The following is a 20,900-nucleotide window of genomic DNA, read 5'->3' on the forward strand; positions in this document are numbered from 1 at the left end:
TGTCCTTTATTTTTCCCATCTTTGTATGAAATGTTTCCTTTGTATCACTAATTTTCTTGAAGAGATCACTGGTCTTTCCCATTCTGTTTTTTCCTCTATTTCTTTGCATTGATCACTGGGGAAGGCTTTTTTACCTCTCCTTGCTATTCTTTGGAACTCTGCATTCAAATGGGTGTATCTTTCCTTTTCTCCTTTGCCTTTAGATTCTCTTCTTTTCCCAGCTATTTGTAAGGCCTCCTCAGACAACCATTTTGCCTTTTTGCATTACTTTTTCTTAGGGATGGTCTTGATTCCTGCCTCCTATACAATGTCATGAACCTCTGCCTGTAATTCTTCAGGCACTCTATCAGATCTAATCCCTCGAATCTATTTGTCACTTCCACTGTATAATTGTAAGAGATTTGATTTAGGTCATACCTGAATGGTCTAGTGGCTTCCCTACATTTTTCAGTTTAAATCTGAATTTGGCAATAAGGAGTTCATGATCCTAGCCACAGTCAGCTCCCAGTCGTGTTTTTACTGACTGTATAGAGCTTCTCCATCTTTGGCTTCAAAGAACATAATCAGTTTGATTTCAGAAATGACCATCTGGTGGTGTCCATGTGTAGAGTCTTCTCTTGTGTTATTGGAACAGGGTGTTTGCTACGACCAATGTGGTTTCTTGGCAAACTCTGTTAGCTTTGCCCTGCTTCATTCTGTACTCCAAGGCCAAGTTTGCCTGTTACTCTAGGTATCTCTTGACTTGCTACTTTTGCATTCCAGTCCCCTGTAATGAAAAGGACAGCTTTTTGTGGTATTAGTTATAGAAGGTCTTGTAGGACTTCATAGAACCATTAAACTTCAGCTTCTTCAGCATCACTGGTTGGGTCACAGACTTGGATTACTGTGATATTGAATGGTTTTCTTAGAAACCAACAGAGATCATTCTGTTGTTTTTGAGATGGCACCCAAGTACTGCATTTTGGACTCTTTTGTTGACTATGATGGCTACTCCATTACCTCTAAGGGATTCATGTCCACAGTAGTAGATTTAATGGTCATCTGAGGTAAATTTGCCCATTGCAGTCCATTTTAGTTCACTGATTCCTAAAAGGTCGATGTTCACTGGACATGGAACAACAGACTGGTTCCAGATTGGAAAAGGAGTACATCAAGGTTGTATACTATCACCCTCCTTATTTAACTTATATACAGAGTATTTCATGTGAAATGCCAGGCTGGTTGAAGCACAAGCTGGAATCAAAATTGCCAGGAGAAGTATCAAAAACCCAGATACGCAGATGACACAACCCTTATATCAGAAAGTGAAGAAGAACTTTCATCAAGAGCTTCTTGATGGAAGTAAAAGAGGAGAGCAAAAAAGATGACTTAAAACTCAACATTCAGAATACTAAGGCCATGGCATCCAGTCCCATCACTTCATGGCAAACAGATGGGGAAACAATGGAAAGAGTGAGACACCTTATTTTTGGGGGCCAACCACTGCAGGTGGTGACTTTAGCCATGAAATTAAAAGATGCTTGCTCCTTGGAAGGAAAACTCTGACCAACCTAGACAGCATATTAAAAAGCAGAGACATTACTTTGCCAACAAAGGTCCGTCTAGTCAAAGCTATGGTTTTTCTAGTAGTCATCTAGAGATGTGAAAGTTGGATGATAAAGAAAGCTGAGCACTGAAAAATTGATGGATTTGAGCAATAGTGTTGGAGAAGACTCTTGTGAGTCCCATGGACTGCAAGGTTATCAACTATGTCAATCCTAAAAGAACTCAGCCCTGAATATTCAATGGAAGGTCTGATGCTGAAGATGACGCTCCATTAGTTTGACCACCTGGTGCGAAGAACTGACTCATTGGAAAAGACCCTGATGCTGGCCAGATTGAAGGCAGGAGGAGAAGGGGAGGACAGAGCGTGAGATAGTTGGATCACATCACCAACTCAGTGGACTTGAGTTTGAGCAAGCTCCAGGAGCTGGTGATTGACAGGGAAGACTGGCATGCTACAGTCTATGGGGTGGCAAAGCGTCGGACAAACTGTGCGACTGTGCTGACTGATTGATACTCTTTGCACCTGAAGTTTGAGAAGCTCTGTAGTCAGCAAAAGCAAGGCCGGGGGCTGACTGTGGCTAGGATCATGAACTCCTTATTGCCAAATTCAGACTTAAATTGAAAAACGTAGGGAAGCCGCTAGACCATTCAGGTATGACCTAAATTAAATCCCTTATGATTATACAGTGGAAGTGACAAATAGATATAAGGAATTAGATCTGAAAGAAAGAGTGCTTGAAAAAATATGGATAGAGGTTCGTGACATTGTATAGGAGACAGTGATCAAGACCATTCCCAAGAAAAAGAAATGCAAAAAGACTAAACGGTTGTCTGAGAAGGCCTTACAAATAGCTGAGACAAGAAGAGCAGCTAAAGGCAAAGAGAAAAGGAAAGATATACCCATCTGAATGCAGAGTAGAAAATAATAGCCCAGAGATATAAGAAAGCCTTCTTCAGTGATCAATGCAAAGACATAGAGGAAAGCAATAGAATGGGAAAGACTAGAGATCTCTTCAAGAAAATTAGAGACAGCAAGAGAACATTTCATGCAAAGATGGGCACAATTAAAGGGCAGAAAAGGTATGGACCTAACAGAAGCAGAAAATATTAAGAAGAGCTGGCAAGAATACACAGAACTATACAAAAAAAAAGTCTTCATGACCCAGATAAACATGATAGTGTCATCACTCACCTAGAGCCAGACATCCTGGAATGTGAAGTCAAGTGGGCCTTAGGAAGCATCACTACTAACAAAGCTGGTGGAGGTGATGAAATTCCAGTTGAGCTATTTCAAATGCTAAAAGATGATGCTGTGAAAGTGCTGCACTCAATATGCCAGCAAATTTGGAAAACTCAGCAGTAGCCATAAGACTGGAAAAGACAGTTTTCATTCCAATCTCAAAGAAATGCAGTTCCAAAGAATGCTCAAACTACTGCATAGTTGCAATCATGTCACATGCTAGCAAAGTAATGCTCAAAATTCTTCAAGCAAGGCTTCAGCAGTACATGAACCATGAACTTCCAGATGTTCAAACTGGATTGAGAAAAGGCAGAGGAACCAGAGATCAAATTGCTGTCATCTGTTGGGTCATAGAAAAATCAAGAGAGCTCCAGAAAAATATCTACTTCTGCTTTTTTGTTGACTGCACAGAAGTCTTTGACTGTGTGGATCACAACCAACTGTGTAAAATTCTTTAAGAAATGGAAACACCAGAGTACCTTACTTGTCTCCTGAGAAACCTGTGTGGAGGTCAAGAAACAACATTTAGAACTATACATTGAACAACAGACTACCCTCAAATTGGGAAAAGAGTGTATCAAGTCTGTATATTGTCACTCTGTTTATTTAACTTATATGCAGAGTACATCATGCCAAATGGCAGGCTAGATTAAGCTCAAGCTGGGATCAAGATACCTGGAAGAATTAACAATAACCTCAGATGATACCACTCTTATGACAGAAAGCAAAGAGGAATTAAAGAGTCTCTTGATGAAAGTGAAAGAGGAGAGTGAAAAAGCTGACTTAAAACTCAACATTCAAAAAACAAAGATCATGTCATCAGGTTTCATGACTTCATGCTGTGAAGATGGGGAAACAATGGAAACAGTGACAGACTTTAGTTTCTTGGGCTCCAAGATCACTGCAGATGGTGACTGCAGTCATGAAATTAAAAGACACTTGCTTCTTGGCAGAAAAGCTATAACCAACCTAGACAGCATATTAAAAAACAGAGACATTACTTTGCTAACAAAGGTCTGTCTAGTCAAAGTTATGGTTTTTCCAGTAGTCATGTATGGATGTGAGAGTTGGACCATAAGGAAGGTTGAATGCTGAAGAATTGACGGTTTTGAACTGTGGTGTTGGAGAAGACTCTTGAGTGTCCTTTGGATTGTAAGGAGATGTAACCAGTCAATCTAAAGAAAATCTGTCCTGAATATTCATTGGAAGGACTGATGCTGAAGCTGAAACTCCAAAGTTTGGCCACCTGATGCAAAGAACTGATTCATTGTAAATGACCCTGATGCTGGGCAAGATTGAAGTCAGAAGGAGAAGGGGACAACAGAGAATGAGATGGTTGGATAGCATACCAGCTCCATGGACCTGAGTTTGAGCAAGCTCTGGGAGTTGGTGATGGACAGGGAAGCCTAGCGTGTTGCAGTCCATGGGGTCACAAAGTGTTGAACACAATTGAGCAACTGAACTGAACTGTGGAAACTGTATATTCTTTGTACATAGTGTTTGAAATTCCAAAGTTGTAGTATATGAAAAACTAAGTAGATCAACAACAAAACTTTTTGTTGTTTTTGTTTGTAGGCTTTTCAACACCATTGAAGAGCTTTATAATGGGTAGATAATTTTTTTTTAATTTTCTAAGTTAGCATAAATGTATTTAAAAAGTAAAACAGGGTTACTCTTTTCTGATAATTTAGTATTTCCAAGGAATCTTTGATCTAAAATTTGATCTCTTGATATATTTACCTGCAGAGATGGAGATTCCCTGAGGAGACAAATCATTAGTGAATAAATAGTCCATCTCATTTATAAATTAGTCTCCTGTACGCCTGATTAGGATTTAATCTTCTAAACTATGATCACTCAGAATAATAAAAATTGAGCTTCTCAGCCATGAATGCAGAAGATGGTCCTTGGTTTCTGATGAATTCACTGAGTTTCTCAACATTTTACATTTCTTACCATAGTTTGTGTCTTGAGTAAACAATAAATTGAAACTGATAGATGTCTTATGAAAGCATGCTTTCTTTTGCTTAATTATACTTGGGAAACCTATGTTCAATAAAGTATTCTCCATTTGCCTAAATGTTAAAATTTCATTATCATTTCTATTGCATTTACTTTACTGCACAGGATCCTGTTGATAAACATTATAACAATAGCACTTAATGATTTGCCTCCCGACAGGGTGATGATTATAATGCCAGGTTTTTTTTTTTTTTTTCCTTTTATTTTTTCTGCTAACAATAAAGCGTCCATCTGTCATTCTTTTCTATATACTGAAGCCATGCTGCTCTTGGCATGGGTTACATTTGTAAATGTTTCATTTATGAGCCATTCCTCACCCTGACTCCTCTGCAGTACAGAAATATGCCACAGATCAGTTGTCTTGCAGTTCATTCATGAGCCTCTAAATCTGGCATTGTATTTGGTCTGTCATTTCCTCAATAGTTTCTAGCAGGAAGTTGTCCTACATTATTCTCATAACTTTATTTATCAAATAATTATGCTAAATAGCTGTTCAATCTGTAAATATCTGACAACTGGTTTTCTTAATATTTTGTCTTTACCTTTTTACCATCCATTTCTCTTGTTATAGACTAATCTGTTCCACAGGCAGTGTTACTTAACAATATCCTCAGTACAGTTTAATTTATGATTCAGAAGATAACACACATTCTTTGGGCAGTCAAGAATGTTAAAATTATGATAAAAGAGTTAAAATTGCATTTTTATTCAAATTATTCTTTTGTAGCATATCCCCAGAATGTATGTCATTATATGAACAGATTATCAAGTTTCATGACCTGACAACCGTGTTTTGTAAGCAACTGACTGTGAAATGTTATTGTTCATAAACAATTTAGCTGATTTAGACAGGGACAATTTAGTTGTACCATTTTTAGAGACAAAAGAAGCTAGAGTAATATTTTTGGGATCAGCGGGAGACAGGGTTGGGGAAATCTAAGGAAAAAATCATTGTCTTACATCCTTTCTGAACACTCTTTGAGTAGATCAACTAATAAGTTAAATTCAAAGGGCAAAGGAGAGACAATCATCACCCACAAAACAGTGAGCCAACTTTTGTTTTACTTTGTCTTCCTTTACATTCCATCCTAGTAGAGTAGCTAACAAGATTAGAGTGTGTTGAAAGTCAGATTCTAAGGCTTAGAGAGTTACTTGCTTGATTTAAGGCAGAGTAACTCCCAGCAATTGGTAGAATAAGAATTTTTACTTAACTAAGTTTACCAAAGTACACAATAGTAGAGCCAGGTATAGAACCCAGGAAGTAGATAGAAGATATATTCTAAACAGAGAATAATATCTTTGTAAGTGATAGAAACTGGGGTTTCAGGAATTCTCTTTCAGAATATTTCTTTGAGGTACTGTTTATGTAGTGTGATTTTAGATATACCATGAAGAAAAACCCAAGTTAATCTCACCAAAGGTGCTGTAATCAGTTCAGATATAAACTGAATAAATAAATAAGTAGGGTGGAAGGGATAAGGGGAAGTGAGTATTCATAAGCACATCTTTAAGGATCTCCCTGTAGCTCAAATGATAAAGAATCTGCCTGCAGTGCAGGAGACCAGGGTCCAATCCTTGGGTCGAGCAGTTCCCCTGGAGAAGGGAATGGCAATCCACTCCAGTATTCTTGCCTGGAGAATCTCAAGGACGGAGAAGCCTGGTGGGCTACAGTCCATGGGGTCGCAAAGAGTCGGACACGACTAGCAACTAGCACAAGCACATCTATGTGCTGTTTTAGTTAAGGTGTTTTCTTACTATGATAAATGCTTTCAGTGGGGCAGCAGATAGAGGAGGATGATTTGAACACTGTAATGTCAGAGATGGATATAGATGCAAGGGTTTGGATTCAGAGTGCAGCCTGAGGGCACTCTGTGATGAAAATGTAGGGGCCAGGTAGAGCAGAGCAGGGACTCCAAAAAGTACAGAAAACACCTTCTCACAATCCATTCTGTGCTCCATACAAACACCTACTCATTTTGTCCTTAACCACATCTGAGAGATCATATAAGATAACCTTTGACCTTCCCCAATACAAACTGAAGTTCAGTAGCCTTTAAATTTCCTGCAGTGCCTGCCTTCCCACTAATCCTGCACACCTTTTTCAGTATTTAATTGAGTATTTTTACCCAGGATGTGAGTTTCTTGCCCACACTCATTCATTTGTTCTTTCATTCACATATTTTATTCAACAAATGTATACACATACATAGACAGACCCTTCCTTTTAGGAGCTTGTATTATGTGGGCAGAACTGACTTGAGAATTAATATATCTTTAGTGAAAGTCAATCAGTCGTGTTCGATTCTTTGCAACCCCGTGGACTATACAGTCCATGGAATTCTCCAGGCCAGAATACTGGAGTGGGTAGCCGTTCTCTTCTCCAGGGGACCTTCCCAACCCAGAAATCTAACCAGTCTCCTGCATTGCAGGCAGATCCATTTCCAGCAGAGCAAACAGGGAACCTCTTTATTTGGCTATAATTTCGTTGAACAAAGATGAGAATGCTGTCCTTTTAAAGTTTATATTTGAAAATTTGACAATACAATTATTGTTTTTACCTGGTACTTTTATTTATTTATGATGATTAAAACTTAGATTAGAAAATGTTTGCTTCTGATGTTTAACTTTTAAAATCTCCCACTCTAAGTAAAACACTATGTCTCTCCTGAAAAATTTAGCAGATATTTCCTGTATTTGGTACTACTTTGGACAAGAGTACCCTTCAGGTAGGAAATTGTTATTTCTCTTCCTGTTGTCTACTGGGATTCTTTTCTACAGTCTGTTCATTCCTTGGCACTTCTTTAGAAACTGAGATAAGTGGTCCAATTACCCACGGTTTGGATGGTGATGTTGATGTTCTATTTGGTGTCCGCCCTTTTAGAAAAGCAATTTAATTCTGTACATTCTAGTAAATAGCTTCAGCCTTTCCTCTTCTGCACCTTCTGAATAAGGGTGTTTTAATCTGTTTTACTATTTACATGTTTGAATAAACTATGGCATGCGAGTTGACACAAAAATCTAACAGCTGGAGTGAAAAAATAAGACCAAATACTCCTTTAGGGTAGACATTGTATCTTATAAACTTTCTATTCCCTCCATTTGTTAATATAGAGTCTAAATATTGCAGAAACTCAATTAATGTTTGTTGAAATAATATTAAAATATCATAATATAAAATCAAGTAAAATATTTTCACTATCATGTCCTAAAGAAGGAAGTAAAAACTTTCTATCATGTCTATGTAAGTGTAATGGAAGAAAAAAAACAATCTAGGAAAAATTCTTTTTTCTTTCCATTTTTGAGGAAAAAAGAAAAGATTCTTTTTCACTCATAAGTTTTTCTTACAGTCCAGTAAAAACCATTTTTTCCTTCTCAATGCAGAGCCACTTTGGTTTTTTTTTTTTTTTTTTTAATTTTTTTATTAGTTGGAGGTTAATTACTTCACAACATTTCAGTGGGTTTTGTCATACATTGATATGAATCAGCCATAGATTTACACTTATTCCCCATCCCGATCCCCCCTCCCACCTCCCTCTTCACCCGACTCCTCTGGGTCTTCCCAGTGCACCAGGCCCGAGCACTTGTCTCATGCATCCCACCTGGGCTGGTGATCTGTTTCACCATAGATAGTATACATGCTGTTCTTTTGAAACATCCCACCCTCACATTCTCCCACAGAGTTCAAAAGTCTGTTCTGTATTTCTGTGTCTCTTTTTCTGTTTTGCATATAGGGTTATCATTACCATCTTTCTAAATTCCATATATATGTGTTAGTATGCTGTAATGTTCTTTATCTTTCTGGCTTACTTCACTCTGTATAATGGGCTCCAGTTTCATCCATCTCATTAGGACTGATTCAAATGAATTCTTTTTGACAGCTGAGTAATATTCCATGGTGTATATGTACCACAGCTTCCTTATCCATTCATCTGCTGATGGGCATCTAGGTTGCTTCCATGTCCTGGCTATTATAAACAGTGCTGCAATGAACATTGGGGTGCACGTGTCTCTTTCAGATCTGGTTTCCTCAGTGTGTATGCCCAAAAGTGGGATTGCTGGGTCATATGGCAGTTCTATTTCCAGTTTTTTAAGGAATCTCCACACTGTTTTCCATAGTGGCTGTACTAGTTTGCATTCCCACCAACAGTGTAAGAGGGTTCCCTTTTCTCCACACCCTCTCCAGCATTTATTGCTTGTAGTCTTTTGGATAGCAGCCATCCTGACTGGCGTGTAATGGTACCTCATTGTGGTTTTGATTTGCATTTCTCTAATAATGAGTGATGTTGAGCACCTTTTCATGGCCACTTTGGTTTTAAGGTAAGGGTTTCAATAGGATTTTTTAGACTTTTCTTCCATTATATAGAAATGGTTTTGCATTGAGATGTACATTACATTGTAGATAAAGACTTCCAAATAAGTAGTCATAATCTCTTTTATCAGAGCTATAAAAACAAAGATTTAAGCTCCTTTAAGACCTTGACTTTAATTTTTAAAAAAAAAAGGAAAATGTTCAAAGCCATGGAAAACAATTGAGAAGTGTGAAAGAAATGAAATGTGAAAGAAATGAACTAGAAACACAAGAAGCCACTCTGATGCTGTGTAAGTGATGCAGAGAAAGTGCAGTGGTTTGAGCTAAGTGGAGTTTTTGAGTGAGTTTATGTTGTGAGTTTCTGTGAGAGATGAAAAAAATCATGTTCATGAAATATAAGATTAGAAAATGTAAAACTAAAGCCAAGTAGTCTCTTCTACCTATTAAAACTTTGAAGCAGATGAAAATAATACTTCTACTAAATGAAGTTTTCAATACTTAGTTTCTTTGTAGGTCAAAGAGTTGAAGATGTCAAAATGAAAGTGTTATGTATTGCTATTAATTTGTAACATACAAAATTTCCTTTCTTTTTTTTTTTTTTCTTTAAGCCGGTAGATAATTGAACAGTTTATGGGGAAAGCATGACTTGAGGTGACTCATTGGTAAGTCTTAAAGACCTTGTTCAGGAGCCCAGAGGGAACAGACCAAAATCTCTCAGTGACCTTGTGATGGGTTTAGATCCACCTGTGGTTCTGCTTCTAATGTGTCTCTGTGGTAAGCCTTCCTGTCTAATGGCAGACTTTAGAGATGATTATGGGACTGAAGCATAAAAGTCTATGTCAAGCAGGATAACCTTATAAGGTTTCTTTGAGTAAAATAGGAGGGACTCATTGGTATAACTTGCCTTCTAAAAAGCAAACCAGCTTGAATTCCACACTGCACCCCAACCCCTGCTTTTCTGGTTTAAGGTGATAATTAAGGGAGGTAGTTTCTGGCTATTATAGCTTATTTTTCCATCAGAACTAAAAAAGAGTGATTTTTTTTTCAAGAAGGAACAGAGACAGATGTTTGAACCTGCTTTCTGGGGGGAAAAAAAAAGATTATTTTCTATTAGAGTAGAAAGCTGAAGGTTGTGAGTTCACTTGTTCTAGACTGATTTTATTCTCTAATCTTGAGAAAGCTATTTAAAGTCTCTGTGGTCATATTACCTTATCTTTCAAGTACGATTTCCAAACTCTCACCTAGGGTAGACAAAATAACCATGAACAGCACCTGTATTAAAAACAAACAAGCAACAAGAAAAATAGTAAAGCTGTGACAAAACAAAATGCTGTAAGTATTCTTAATGAACAAGTATTGATCTCAGTTTCTAGATAAAAGTACTTTGTTATTAATATATTTAAGAAGGAATGAGTCTCCTTGGAAAATGTCAATATTCAGAGGGACATACTAAGGGGTAAACATAATAATCCTATGTTTACTTAAAGCAATCTGTGTTTGATTTATTTTTAGAAATTAAATATTGATTCTGACTCTCTGTGAGGGTAAAAACCCATAGTATCTGAAAGTTAAAACTGATTTTTGCCAATCAAACACATGCAGTTATGTCGAAACATTAGTTAATATGGTAACCTAAATGCCAGTTTTAAATAGGATTTAAATAGGTGGATATTGAAGTAGACTACTGCTGTTTATAGATAGGTGGATATTAATAGATATAGATACCTATGTGCTTATATATCTGTGCCTATAATTCAAATTATTCTGTGATTGTTTTATATCTGGTCATGATGTCCGAAGTGTTCCCTTATTTTACCTATGTTATAGGAGGTGGTAAGTGTGTTAACAGTCAATGGAATATGGAACTAACTAAAATCTCTACTAACTTGTTACTAAGTGACTTTATCTTTCTGGGTCTTTGTAAGAAGTCTGTTGGAGAAAATTTTAAACCAGTGTTTACTGCTGTGTAAATGTTTAAAGATATTGATAAATTTCTGGACTCGATTCACTTGCCATTAACTTGAATTTTTATAGCAAAACTATCCTGAAAGAATAACTACTTTAAAAAAAAAAAAAAAGAATAACTACTTTCTTAGTGGGTTGATTGATCTCTTATTGTTCAATTTTTCAAAATGCTGTATTAAATAAAATCTCATCTTTTTTATTGTGCAGTTGGAATGAAGATGATCTTCTATTATATACTGTAAACCTATATGCTAATTGTTTTTTAAAAATAGCTTTTTAAAATTAGTTTGTTTATTTTAATTGGAGGCTAATTACAATATTGTAGTGGTTTTTGCCATACATTGACATGAATCAGCCCCGGGTTCTCCATCCTGAGCCCCCTCCCACCTGCCTCCCCATCCCATCCCTCAGGGTCACCCCAGTGCACCAGCCCTGAGTGCCCTGTCTCATGTATCGAACCTGGACTGGCAACCTGTTTCACATATGATCATGTACATGTTTCAATGCTATTCTTTCAAAGCATCCCACCCTCGCCTTTTCCCACAGAGTCCAAAAGACTGTTCTTTACATCTGTGTCTCTTTTGCTGTCTTGCATATAGGGTCATCGTTGCCATCTTTCTAAATGTTTTTAAAGTAATATATCTTAAATTTACTGAAAGGAATATAAATACTCAATAAATTATTCAAAGGAAAGAAATTGACATTGAACTTCTTAATGTTGGGTACTTATTACTCTCACATTTAATCCAGTGCTATCAACCTTGTCTTTGTCATTTGATATCTTCTTTTAACTACAATAACATTTTCTTGTAACTTCCGAAGAATGAGTAAAGGGAACACTAAGAAGAGATATTTTCAGAGAAAGATATGCTAGAGATTTATTTCTGAAAGTTGATAGGGAAATTGTGCATAGTTTAACCTATTCTATGCATTATGTTGCTTATTAAATGAAATAAACATTTTAAAACTTTAGTTTGATAACCCTAACCTACTACTTTTATGTATTGTTAGTTTATCCTATTTCTCATTTATTATGATATGAATAAATAGTTATATTTTCATGTGTAACCCCTAAACAAATCACTGGTGTTAATCTTGCCGTATTTAAAATCTTGCTAATAAATTAAAAATAATAGAGTATTGAGTTTTACTGAAATTAATATTGAGATGGTGTTCTTTTCCTCCCTTAGTTTACAGTATTTTTGCACTCTAGTAGGGACTAGATAACTTTTATTTAAAGCCAGCAGGAGGAGCTCTCACCTTGCTGGGTCCAATGTAATTAGTATGCCTGAAAAATCTGAGTTTGTGGGGTTTTTGTCTATGAAACAACTGATAAAATTTAAACATATGTCACATGTAATGGTGTTAAAAATAAAAATAAATCCTTGGTTTTATTTTGATATTAATGCATCCTTCACCTGTCAGGAATGCAAATTTGAAATTTTGCTGTTCTTGTGAATTTTTAAAGGTATGATTGCAGTTTAATGAGGAAGGTAAACCAGTTATGTAAATCTTGTTTCATGAATCTACTAATAAACAAAAAAGCTGCTCTTAAGGATCTTCACGGTTGTAGATATGTACAGATTTTCTTTTTTTGTTTGTTTTGAAATGATTATACTTCAGTTTACAAATTATAAACATTTTAAGAATTGAGCAGCCCAAATATATTTAAAAAATAATTACCTCAGTTAATCAATTAATTATTTTGACAGACTATGCAAAAGAAATCTTCATTGGTAGACTTCAATATTAGGGAGTTTTAAACTCTGTACTCCAATAAACTCCCTGATTTAAATGGCATGATACCAATAAAGCGTCTGTAGAACCCATTGATGAGAAAAGTAGAATATAAACTTATCTAGATTTGGAATCAGGAAAGTAAATGGTGATTTTTCTCTGCATCTACAAAAACAAAAATAGAAAAATAATGAAGTTTCATATTCAAACTTAAAAGGAAGGAATAAAACACTTTAAATTTTTAAAGGAGTTGTCTAGCATCGGCTTCTCTGATAGCTTAGTTGGTCTGGTCAAGAATCTTCCTGCAATTCAGGAGACCCTGGTTTGATTCCTGGGTGGGGAAGATCCACTGGAGAAGGGATAGTCTACCTACTTCAGTATTCTTGGGCTTCACTTGTGGCTCAGCTGGTAAAGAATCCACCCACAATGCGGGAGATTTGGGTTTGATCCTTACTCTGGGAAGATTCCCTGGAGAAGGGAATGGCTACCCACTCCAGTATTCTGGCCTGGAGAATTCTGTGGACTGTGTAGTCCCTGGGCTCGCAAAGAGTTGGACATGACTGAGTGACCTTCACTTCCTTCCTTCCTTATTCTAGCATGAATTTCCTGGTTGGAATCACTTTGTGATCCTAGGGAAAATATGTAAGCTCTCTGAGCCTTAGTTTTCTCACCTGTAACTTGAGCATTAAGAAAAAAAAAAGAATTTATAGGGCATTGTGAAATTCCTTGAAGAAGGAAGCACATAAACCATCCTTCCTGTATGTATGCTTGCTAAGTCACTTCAGTCGTATTCAACTCTCTGCGACCCTACGAACTGGAGCCAACCAGGCTCTTCTGTTCATGGGATTTTCAAGGCAAGAATACTGGAGTGGGTTACCATGCCGTTCTCCAGAGGATCTTCCTGACCCAGGGATCAAACCCATGTCTCTTATGTCTCCTGCAGTGGGAGGTAGGTTCTTTATCACTAGCACCAACTGGGAAGCCTATCTGGCTGAATTAGTATCATTACTTAATCAGCCTGCTAGGGAAAGAATGAGCTTCCGGGTGGCTTAGTGGTAAAGAATCTGCTGCAACGCAGGAGACACAGGAGACACGGGTTCAATCCACGCAAGGTCCCCTAGAGTAGGAAATGGCAACTCACTCGAGTATTCTTGCCTGGCAAATCCCATGGACAGAGGAGCCTGCTAGGCTCCAGTCTATGGGGTCACAAAGAGTCAGATATGAATGATGTATTCCAAAATATAAATGTGTTAAATGAGTAACATTACATTTTTGAGTGCCCCAAAGTAGATTCTGCTATTACACATTTCTGAATTCTTTTCTATAGTATATTGTTGTTTGTTCGCTAAGTTGTGTCTGACTCTTTTGTGACCCCATGGATTATAGTCTGCTAGTCTCCTCTGTCCGTGGGATTTCCCAGGCAAGAATACAGGAGCGGGTTGCCATTTCCTTCTCCAGAGGATCTTCCCAACCCAGGGACTGAACTTGTTTCTCCTGTATCGGCAGGTGGATTCTTTACCACTAAGCAACATGTATATACCAAAAGTAAAATTATATTCATTTGATAACTTAAGCTTGGAGTTTGAATATTTATTTTGACTTCAGCTTTTTTCTCTAATATGTGAGATTATTATTTTTACACTGAATGAACCCAAATGCCGTCAAGTATCATTTTGGGAATTTGCATGTGTGTGTGTTTGTGTGTGTGTGTATGCATTTGTACTTTCTTTTACTTGTAGGCTTGTTAGAATTATATGTTAATATGGTGTAAATGAAGCTATAAAGAAAGCCTGTTTAAAGGCCCTAGCCCTTATGTGTTCTTTTATATCTTTACATGATATTAGCAGCATTGGAAGTCATTAGCTAAATATATTAATTCATTAAGGATAGAAAATGTTGTAGCCTAATTTGGTCATTCCTTCTTCATTTATTAACTCAAATATTTCAATAAGAGGAATGTTCCTTCATTAACTATTTCTTTATTTAGAAATAGTTCATATATAAAAAACTAAGTATTTTGTTCTTTTCAGTTTTTTTAAGTTTTTAAAATAATGCCTTCCTAGTGTGCTGCAAAATACATTAGTAGGTATATTTTACCATGATGAATGCATGGATTTAAGCATATTTGAAGTGTTTCAATACTGTATAGTCATTAATCTTGTATATGTTCAAATTATCTATTTTTAGTCAGTGGAAGTTTATGCCAATTGGTTCTTGAGTCCTTTTTACATTTCCCTAGTAAACACTGATATATTCCTTGATTTGGTGTAAGGACTATAAAACAACACCCATGAAGTAATTTTACAAAACATAAAAAGTAAATTAAATGGAACCTTGATCTGGTCAAGCCACTTAATATATCTACCAATTTAAAGAAAACAGAGAATGGGGAATTATGTTCAGTGATTTCTCACAAAAAGGAAAATCTAGAATGTGTGGTAAAACTACTTTTGTGGGTCAAATTTTTTTCTAGTAAATTTTATTTCATGTAATGAAAAAGATAACTGGCTAGTTAAAACAATGAGATACTATTGTACATCTGTTAGAATGCCTTAAAAAAAGAAAACTGAACAGTACATCTTCTGGTGAAGATGTAGAACAATTGGAAAATCATACATTCTACTAAAGGGAATGTAAAACTACACAGCCATTTTGGAATCCAGTTTGGCAGTTTCTTAAAAAATAAACATTCTTTATGTAACTCAGTAATTGCTATTTACAATGGAGAAATTAAAACTTCGGTTTGTATAAAAATCTGTACATGAAAATTCATCAGCTAGGGAATCCCATTCTATATAATACTTTTCAGCAATAAAAAGGATCTGAGTATTCAGATGTATATATTGATACACACAGCGACATAAATGAATCTCAAATGTGTTATGCTAAGTGAAAGAAAACAGGCTCAGAAAACATCATACTGTATGATTTCATTCATTCAACATTATGGGAAAGTTAAAATCAAGGGACAGAAGTCAGATTAATGGTTTCTGGGGATATTGAGGGGACTGGATTTACCATAAAGGATCACAGGGGAAATTTTGGTGGTGATGGAAATATTCTATAGCTTGATTGTAGTGATAGTTACGTGATATCGGAGTTAGTCACAATTCCTAGAAATGCTCATTTAAATAGGCTGAATTTTATTGTAAGTAAATCATACCTCAAAAAATCTAACTTAAAAAAAAAAGAAAAAAGTGAGGACCTATAAAATTTTAAAAAAATGAAGAGAACAAGACCTCATTGTAATGTATGGACTTATTTAGATCTTGATTTTCTGTTAAAATAAGTTGGGACCATAGGAATATTGAACACTGACTGGATATTTGATGATATTAATTAATATATACCATTTATAGTAATGATTGAGATATTATAGTTATATTAAGAGGAATCTTTATCTTAGATATACATACTGACATTTTTACAGATGAAATTAGATGATTACTAGAATTTGCTTCAAAGAAATCAGAAATCTTGCAGTAAGAGTAGGTATGCAAGTATAGATGAAATAAGATTGGCTATAAATTTGTAACAATTGAGGCAGGGTAATTAATACAATGAGGGTTCATTGTACTGTTTTCTCCACATTTTAAAGTATTTGGCAATTTTGCATAATTAAAATTAATCATTGCAGCTCAGTTTTACAAATATATGCTTAGTGAATATATTAGAAGAATATTCTGCAATGAGCATGTAGAGTTTATCCCAGAACTTTAAGCAGGGTTTCATACTAAAAATCAATAAAGTATATCACAGTCATTCAAATAAAAAAAAAATCACAGAATCCTTACCATAAACACCAAACAACAGATGCCAAATAACACATTTCCAATGGCACTTTTTTAAACTACCAAAAACCCTCCACTTTCTTAGCTAGATCAAATAAAACTTGAGATGAGATACCAAAGCATTGTTTCTTACAATTTGGTCCATGACCTTACTGGGGATTTGGAGGTAGAAGTTAAAAATATGGGTCGTATGTGAAGCTGAAACTCCCAATACTTTGGCCACCTGATGCGAAGAACTGACTCATTGGAAAAGACCCTGATGCTGGGAAAGATTGAGGGCAGGAGGAGAAGGGGACAACAGAGGATGAGATGGTTGGATAGTATTACTGACTCAATGGACATGAGTTTGAGCATGCTCCAGGCATTGGTGATGGACAGGGAAGCCTGGCAAACTGCAGTCCATGGGGCCGCAAAAAGTCGGACACAACTGAGTGACTGAACTGAACACATTAACTTGGTGAAAACGCTACCAAAATACTCCCCAGTTGATCTCCATTTATCTTTCTAGCCTCATTTCTGTTCTCTTAATTCCCCTAAATATTTTCCACTCCTACTTCCCACTCCAGCAACTGAGAACTAATTTAGTTATAGCCCAGTGACTTTATAGAAGGTGTTTCTCAGCACATATGATTAAAGACCACTTCATCCTAGCCCAGACCAAATTGCATTTCCTTTATGAAATCATCTCAGACCTCCATGCCAACCTTTTTGTTGTTGTTGTTCAGCTGCTCAGTCGTGTCTGACTCTGAAACCCCATGGACCGCAGCAGGCCTGGCTTCCCTGTCCTTCACTATCTCCCAGAGTTCGCTCAAACTCATACCTATTGCGTTGATGATGCCATCCAACCATCTCATCCTCTGTTGTCCCCTTCTCCTCGCGCCTTCACTCTTTCCCAGCATCAGTGTCTTTTCCAGTGAATCAATTCTTTGCATCAAGTGGCCAAAGTATTGGAGCTTCAGCTTTAGCACCAGTCCTTTCAATGAATATTCAAAGTTGACTTCCTTTAGGACTGATTGGTTTGATCTCTGTGCAGTCCAAGCGACTCTCAAGGGTCTTCTCCAGCACCACAGTTTGAAAGCATCAATTCTTGGGTGCTCAGCCTTCTTTATGGTCCAGTTCTCATGTCCATTCAGCCTTAGCCTAATTTAATTGTTAAGCTATTGTGTAGTCTACAATTTTAGAATTTAAGAGAATATGTCCTGATTATTTGTTTGTATGTCTTCCCAACCAGATTATGAGTTTCTTTTGGTCAGGGAATAATGTGTGTGTTTTTGTTTTGGCTTTTACTTCCTTTAGCAGTAAGTGTACTAGTGCATACAGTCATAATGTAATCCATGCTTTAAAGATATGAGTTTATTCAAAATGTGTTGCCAGTAATACACAAGGTCATTTAATAACACAGAAAGAAAATATACAGACCTGCTTTAAAATTTTTTTTTCTTTAATATGGTAAAAAAAAAGACTATTTTTATAAATGAGAGGGTAAACATTTCACTGTTGGTCTGCAGAGTGGCCCCATACTCACACGGGGCAAGGACAGAGCAAAGGAAGGAGCAGATCACTCCAGACTGGTAGGTGGCGGGTTTAAGAAGTAGTCTTACATGTACAAGACTTGTCTTGTGCAGCTGCCAAATAAGTAGGCCTCTGCACTTGACCACCAGAGTCCTAGAGGCCTCAACAGGGTTCAGTCATATGTACAATAGAGATGGTTTCAGCAGCACCTTGCCCTCTCAAGGCTCTGCCCTTAGAACAGCTACCGCTGCGGGAGTGATAGGCAGAGTGTACATTCTAAGGACAGGCGAGGAGCTCACGAGCCTCCCATCCATCGGTCAGGTCCTGCTTATGGGTCGTCTGGTGGTTGTATTCTCTTGCTTACCTCTTCCAACATTTATCATTTTTACTAAAAATGACTGTGTTAGTTCTGTTATTCCATTTCATTTAGTGTTGTTAAACACACATTTCTTATTTTAAAATTAATGTACATTAATTTTATATTTATTTTATATTTACACATTCATTTTATATTTACCTTGTAGCTCAGCTGGTAAAGAATCCACCAGCAATGTGGGAGACCTGGGTTTGATCCCTGGGTTGGGAAGATCCCCTGGAGAAGGGAAAGGCTACCCACCCCAGTATTCTGGCCTGGAGAATTCCATGGATTGTAGAGTCCCTGGGGTCGCAAAGAGTCAGACACAACTGAATGACTTTCACTTTCACTATTATTATTATATATTAAGCTTTAGTATTTCTAAATAATTTTACATAAGTCATGCAACTTATTAAAGTTAATTCAAAGACTAATAGTAAAGGTAGTTGACATTAGTGATTTAAATAACTAGTTTCTATTTATATCAATTAAGAAGTTCATACAAGTTTTTTTTTTGTTGTTTATTTGATTCCAGTTGTGTTGCTTGATACAACAACTGTGCTGGGAGAGCTAGGATGGAAAACATATCCATTAAATGGGGTAAGTTTAAATATCTTTCAAAATTGTTATTCTGTTGGGTTTTTAGGGTGTATTATAATAGTTAAAAGAACAGAATATTGTCCAATGTTTTAAATATGAATTTTAGCATGAAACTTAAATCCTATGGAAAAGATTAAAATACAGTTAGAACTGGTAATCAGTGGAATGATATATGAAAATGCTTTCTTCTAAATTAGTAATTTTTCTTTAATATATTGTTTATATATAGTAGTATTAGAATAGTGCCCATATAAATATTTTCTTTAAAAATAAATGTTTTCTGTGTATATGTTAAATTTGGTAACCTCATTGAATATTTGTATGTAAACAGCTTTAGATTATCATAGCATAAGTCAATTTTACAGATGCCATTTGGTGTTCATTAGAAAATATGAATCTTCTAAAGTAGTATGTATCTTTTGAACTTTTCAGAAAGATACATTATAATTAGATTTTTGTTAGCAGAGTGTAGTTGCTTTTGAAAGGCTTATAAGGATATAAAGTTTTTTGGATATTGACATCATTTTAGCTATGGTTGTATTTGACTTTTTACATGTTTTGATATATTTTGCGTCATTTTCACATTCAGTTTATTTCTACATTTTTTATTTCAAGCTAAAATAAAAGGGCGATTTGTGATGCTTTTTATCTTGATTTTGTCTGTTTAAATAAATCTTCAACAATGGAGGCAGTCAGATGTTTCTAGATATACTTGGGTTAGCTTTTCTTCCTTTTCTTAGAAATTATATTTTTCTTATTCATGACATTCTCCCTGATACTATTCTACATTGCTTTTTTCTGTTATATTTACAAATTTAAATCTGAAAGGAGAAGTTGACCCAAAATTGTTTTGTTTTTAGAATCATTAGAATAATGCTATTTGAGTTTGACCTTTATGTCAGGAATTATTCAACAGTCACTCATTAAATTTTTATTTTCAAATAAAACTTCCTGTAAGAGTTTAATCTTTCTTTGTTTAACAGGTTTTTTGTTTCTTTAGATTTGTTTGTTTATAAACTGTGGTTTTATTGTTTCTGAAGTTCTTGTCATGCCATTTCTGAGAATGTGTCTTTTAAACTAAGATTATGCTTGTACCTTCATTATCTTATTTTCATTAAAATGAATATATATCAGTATTCATTGAATGTAGTTAGTATGTTATATTGATCAAAGTTACTTTGAAGTGAATAAAACTTATTTTCCAGAATATCTTTCCAAGATCTATATCTTTTTCTCAGTAGATGAAGTAACTTATAAAGACTTAAAAATGATTAAGTAGTCTATAAGCCCCACTTTTTCATTTTCTGAAAAAAATGACAAGCAATGTTATCAGTCATACTATCACTGATTTTATGTAATCATAGCTGAAGAATCATATCAGGAACAGCAGGAGTTGTGCCCCTGCTCTGGTGATTGTGTTTGGCTTGATCACAGGGCTGCATTTCTTAATGCAAACTGGTAACCAGGAGACATAGGGACTTACAGAGTTACAAATAAACTTGCTACTATCATTCTTGTAATGATTTCATCATAGGTGTTATGAATTGGGAACTTTTCTATGTCTGGTTTATTACATAGAGAGAGGGCAGAGTTGTCTGAAAAATTATGTTTACTTCATAGTTTTCTATTTGCCAGACACTGCTCTGAGAATTTTATCCTTTTATTTTTCACAATGGCCTATGAGGTTTGTCCCTGCGGGAGAAACCCAGTATTAAGGAGAACAAGGAACAAAAGATACCAAGAATTTATAGGCTGGGTAGTGAGTGATGCACCTCAATACATGCTGCATTATTTCTGATTCTAGTGCCTGTATGCTTATGATGG

General features: G+C 35.9%; 1 protein-coding gene across 1 annotated transcript in view; it reads left to right on the plus strand.

The window, feature by feature from the left end:
- Positions 1–20,900, plus strand: part of EPHA6 (EPH receptor A6) — a 924,354-nt gene that overhangs the window by 56,082 nt on the left and 847,372 nt on the right. Inside the window, exon 2 of the mRNA XM_043892992.1 lies at positions 19,012–19,076. Coding sequence (XP_043748927.1) covers positions 19,012–19,076 — 65 coding nt within the window. The remainder of the gene's footprint in view (positions 1–19,011; positions 19,077–20,900) is intronic.

Source organism: Cervus elaphus, chromosome 31, assembly GCF_910594005.1.
Source record: "Cervus elaphus chromosome 31, mCerEla1.1, whole genome shotgun sequence".
Lineage (NCBI taxonomy): Eukaryota > Metazoa > Chordata > Mammalia > Artiodactyla > Cervidae > Cervus > Cervus elaphus.